This window comes from Plecotus auritus (assembly GCF_963455305.1).
Source record: "Plecotus auritus genome assembly, chromosome: 8".
Lineage (NCBI taxonomy): Eukaryota > Metazoa > Chordata > Mammalia > Chiroptera > Vespertilionidae > Plecotus > Plecotus auritus.
In genome coordinates this window covers 200,001-204,125 of record NC_137782.1, presented here as the reverse complement: position 1 = coordinate 204,125, position 4,125 = coordinate 200,001, and the positions used below count along the sequence as shown (strand labels likewise).

The 4,125-nt window shown below is 53.3% G+C and overlaps 1 protein-coding gene across 6 annotated transcripts in view; it reads left to right on the top strand.

Annotated features, from left to right (window-relative positions):
• Positions 1-304: 304 nt before the first annotated feature.
• Positions 305-4,125, top strand: part of TMEM241 (transmembrane protein 241) — a 50,293-nt gene continuing 46,472 nt past the window's right edge. For 5 of the 6 annotated variants that reach the window (XR_013961556.1, XR_013961557.1, XR_013961558.1 and 2 more), the window contains exon 1: positions 305-477. Coding sequence is in view for 3 of the 6 variants with exons in the window: in XM_080686788.1 (XP_080542914.1) it covers positions 406-477 (72 nt within the window). In the remaining 3 variants the exon portion in view is untranslated. The remainder of the gene's footprint in view (positions 478-4,125) is intronic. The other variant, XM_080686790.1, reaches the window with a different exon arrangement.

The following is a 4,125-nucleotide window of genomic DNA, read 5'->3' as shown; positions in this document are numbered from 1 at the left end:
GCCAGGGATCCAGCCTACAACTCAGGTGCCTGCCCTTGATCCTTTGGTCCCTGGGCCTGACCCTCTAACCACTGAACCACACCGACTAGGGTCACTTTCTACTTTTTTTCTATTATCCGTTCTTTCTCTACAGGTGGTCGCAACCCCACCCCGGCTGACCTAGTTTCTCCTCCCAGGTCATTCCGCCAGCTGGCTCCGTGGTGCCCACCTGAGTAAGCCACACCCGGGGGGGTGGGGGGGAACGGCCCCTTTAAGAGCCAGGGGGGGTGGTCCCCGAGGGGCGGTCCCCGCGCTGATTGGCGGAGCGCGGAGCCACGTGGCTGTCCGGGCAGCGGCAGCCCAGCTCTGGCCCGCTGGCCACGGGGCTGTCTGTCCGGGTCCCTGGCGGGGGCCGCCCGCCCACAGATGTGCGCGAGGAGGGGCCTGGTGGGCCTCACCTTTTGCACCTGCTACCTGGCGTCCTACCTCACCAACAAGGTGAGGAGACGGGGCAGCGAGGGTCCAGGTGGGAGACGGAGCCCCGACCGCCGGGAGCCAGGCCCCTCCGCCTGGTCCCACTTCCCTGACCGCGATGGGGAAACGACCGGGCGGGCTCCTTAGGGTCGGGATCGCGGGGACCGCCCTGCCCCGAGGCTGCTCCGGAGCCGGCGCCGGAACTGGCCGCCCCGCAGGCGCTGAATGTGGGCAGGGCGAGCTCTTTGAGGGAGAGAAAGCGGGTGGCTCCCAGCCCGGGAAGGAGGAGGGAAGAATAGGGGACCCATCGCCTTCTCCCTAAACCCGCCCCGCCCGGAGCCGCAGATTCCCGAGCCTTCAGGGAAGAGACGGTCCGCCTCCGTCTCCCACCACTGCTTCCAGACCAATTTTTAAAAGATAGGTGACCATCCTTGGTACTTCCGGTACCTTCAAGAGTTTTCCGTGGATTCTTTTTTAAAAGTAAACTTAATTAGTCTAAAGTCATGTCAGGATCCCTTTGGATGAAGAGGCAGAAAGGCAGTGGTACCTTTTTTCTGTTGGTAGGAGGGGAACTTCCTGGGGTTGGTACATGCAGGGAAGGGTGGCCACGTGGGGGCTCCACTGGACCCCCCAATATAGGGTCTCTACTGCCCCCTCTGCACCACCCCAAAGCCCCTCTTGCTCTCTGGAAAAGAACCATTAACTAACAGCATTTTCTTTTTTCGTTGATTTCAGAGAGAAAGAGAGAGGGAGAGATGGAAACATCATTGATGAGAGAGAATCATGATCGGCTGCCTTCTGCACGCCCCACCCTGGGGATGGAGCCGCAACCAGGGCATGTGCCCTGACCAGTAATCGAACCGTGACCTCCTGGTTCATAAGTCCATGCTCAACCACCGAGCCCACCAGCCGGGCTTGATGGATATATTGATACTGTTACACTTTAAAACAGAATGGCCTTCCTTTGATTTCCATTTAATCATCGGAAGGGACAGTGTAACAGGTCTTTCATGATAGCCCACAAGTCATGGCATTGGTTAGGAAGAAAAAGTGTATTTAAGCAAAAAAAAAAAAAAAAAATACCCAGCATGCGGACAGTGTTTCGTTCACTGACATTCATACCCTTCTGGATGTACGTCTGCATCGGTGGCATTGTTTCTGTATTTGTTGGGGCACCACAGCATTTTATAGCTAATGTAATAAAGACTGAGTACCTTCTATGTGCAGCGCCTCAAGGCGCTACATAAAAATAACCCAAATCATCACGTCCCCAGGAATATCTAACCTGAGTCACAGAGATCACTCAGAATTAAGCCATCAGCCAGAGACAGCGCTCTGCATGTCCCATGCTGGTCTGGATGCTTTGGGAAGTGTCGGGAGCTGGGTGGCCAGGAGGAGACTAACAGCAAAGGCAGAGAGGAGGCGAGGAGACGCATAAAGAGGAGGGAGGAGGTGAAGTCCAGAGTGATGGAGATGCCCTGGCTGGTGTGGCTCAATGATCGAGCATTGTCCCATGTAGGTCGTTGGTTTGATTCCCGGTCAGGGCACATGCCCGGGTTGCGGGCTCAGTCCCCAGCAGGGTCATGCAGGTGGCAGCCCATCAATGTTTCTCTCCCTTCCTCTCTAAAATCAATAAAAACATTCTTTTAAAAAAAGAGTTGTAGAGAGCAGATGGGAGACCCAGGTAGGGGTGGGTGAGATGGTTGTTCATAATGGGACTCTGGTAGGGACTTAGTAACGCTCAGGTAATGCCATTGTTTCTTCTCAGCCAGGGCACTTCCTGTGCAGCCCAGGCGAGTGCGTTGGACCAAACAAAGGCCCAGTGGGAAAGGGGCTGGGCACCCCCTGGGGACCCCCTGGGCATGTGCTTCTGCATCCAGTCTCCAACAAAGGAATTCTCTTAAAGAGTGAAGTTCTTTTGTGTGGACAGGAGAGGATCAAGTTTTTAGAACACTCTATGCTAATTTCTTTATTGTCATACTTCTCTGTCGTTTTCTCCTCAAACTGTTTCCCTCTCTATTTGACTAAAGGAAGTTCATTAAGAAAATCTTGCCCATCTTAGTTTCATTCCTTAGTCTCATTACTGTTTAAAAGAGTGGTGAGCCCTATTCAGTTCTGCTCATTGTTTAGTGCTTTGGTCCTTGAACTGAAGGGTGGCAGGTTTGATTCCAGTCAAGGGCATGTACCTCGGTTACAGGCTCGATCCCAGGCCCTGGTGTAGGGTGTGTGCAGGAGGCAATCAGTCGGTGTGTCTCTCTCACATCTGTGCTTCTCTCTCTCTCTCTCTCTCTGTCTCTCTCTCTCTCTCTCTCTCTGCTTCTCCCTTCCACTCTGTCTAAAAATCAATGGGAAAAATATCCACGGGTGATGATGAACAAAAAAACCTACATAATAAAAGCCCAATATGCAAATCGACCCAATGGCGAATGACCGGTTGCTATGATGTGTACTGACCACCGGGGGCAGATGCTCAATGCAGGAGCTGCCCTCTGGTGGTCAGTGTGCTCCCACAGGGGGAGCGCTGCTCAGCCAGAAGCCGGGCTCTCCCGCCTCCATGGCAGTGCTAAGGACAGCAAGCTGAGCGGTAAGGAGCAGCAAGCAGACGGGTGGTAAGGAGCAAGGGGTCCCGGACATCCCCTGAGGGGTCCTGGACTGCGAGAGGGCGCAGGTCAGGCTGAGGGACTCTCCCCTCCCCACCCTCCAGTGCACGAAATTTCGTGCACGGGGCCTCTAGTAAATAAATAAAGGTGTGGTTGATGTTTGCTCAGAGTTTGGACAGCAGGTGCTGTGGCTTGCCTGGCCTGGCCGGCCTGGTGAGGGTGGCACACTCCTCCATCCTGCAGGAGGTCCAGCAGTAGCCGGCCTGGTGCGGGTGGCACACTCCTCCATCCTGCAGGAGGTCCAGCAGTAGCCGGCCTGGGCCCAGGCAGCCACCTGTCCTTCCCCTCACAGGTGTTAGTCCTTCCGTCTGGAGGCAAAGTCCACATCCGTTCTCCTTGTAAAGGGCCCCAAATTGATCCTTTTCCCTTGAGAAGCTCTTACTGCTCCTCTTCCAAATAGGTCTCTGTCTGAGCCACACTTTGCTGACAGGAGAGATAGCCTTTGTTCAGAGATGTCCTTGTTTTCTCACGGTTCTTGAGGAGGGTGAAGTGGGAGCTGCAGCGTTCCCTGTCTCCCCCAGTATCTAGGACAAGGCCCAGCACACAATAAACTAAGTAAATATTTGTTACCTGCATGAGGGTTGTTAAGGGAGATGCAGGATATGGCCCAGATATTCACGCAATCCTTTCTCTATGTCTGTTTTCGAATGAAAATATCGGGAAAGTGTGAGGGACATGGAATTATGGGAGTAAATAGAACCAGAGAAGAGTGAAGGTCATTCTAATAAATAAGTGCACAGGCGGGAGCCAGAATTGTGACATTTAGGAACTCACACAGGCAATTATGTGCAGGCTGCTCCACGGGGACCCAACACTGTTCTATTCCATTTTTCAGAGCGTTCGAGGAATCAGAGTCCTTCCTAAAGCCCTTCAGTAGAATTAGGCTTTTAAATAATTCTTAAAGTGTTTAATAGAAAAAGTAGCAAAAGATATCCATAAGGACACCCCCCCCCCGCCCCCATTTGTAAAGTGCTGTCAATCCGATTGAAAGACAATAGAAATACAAAGTGAC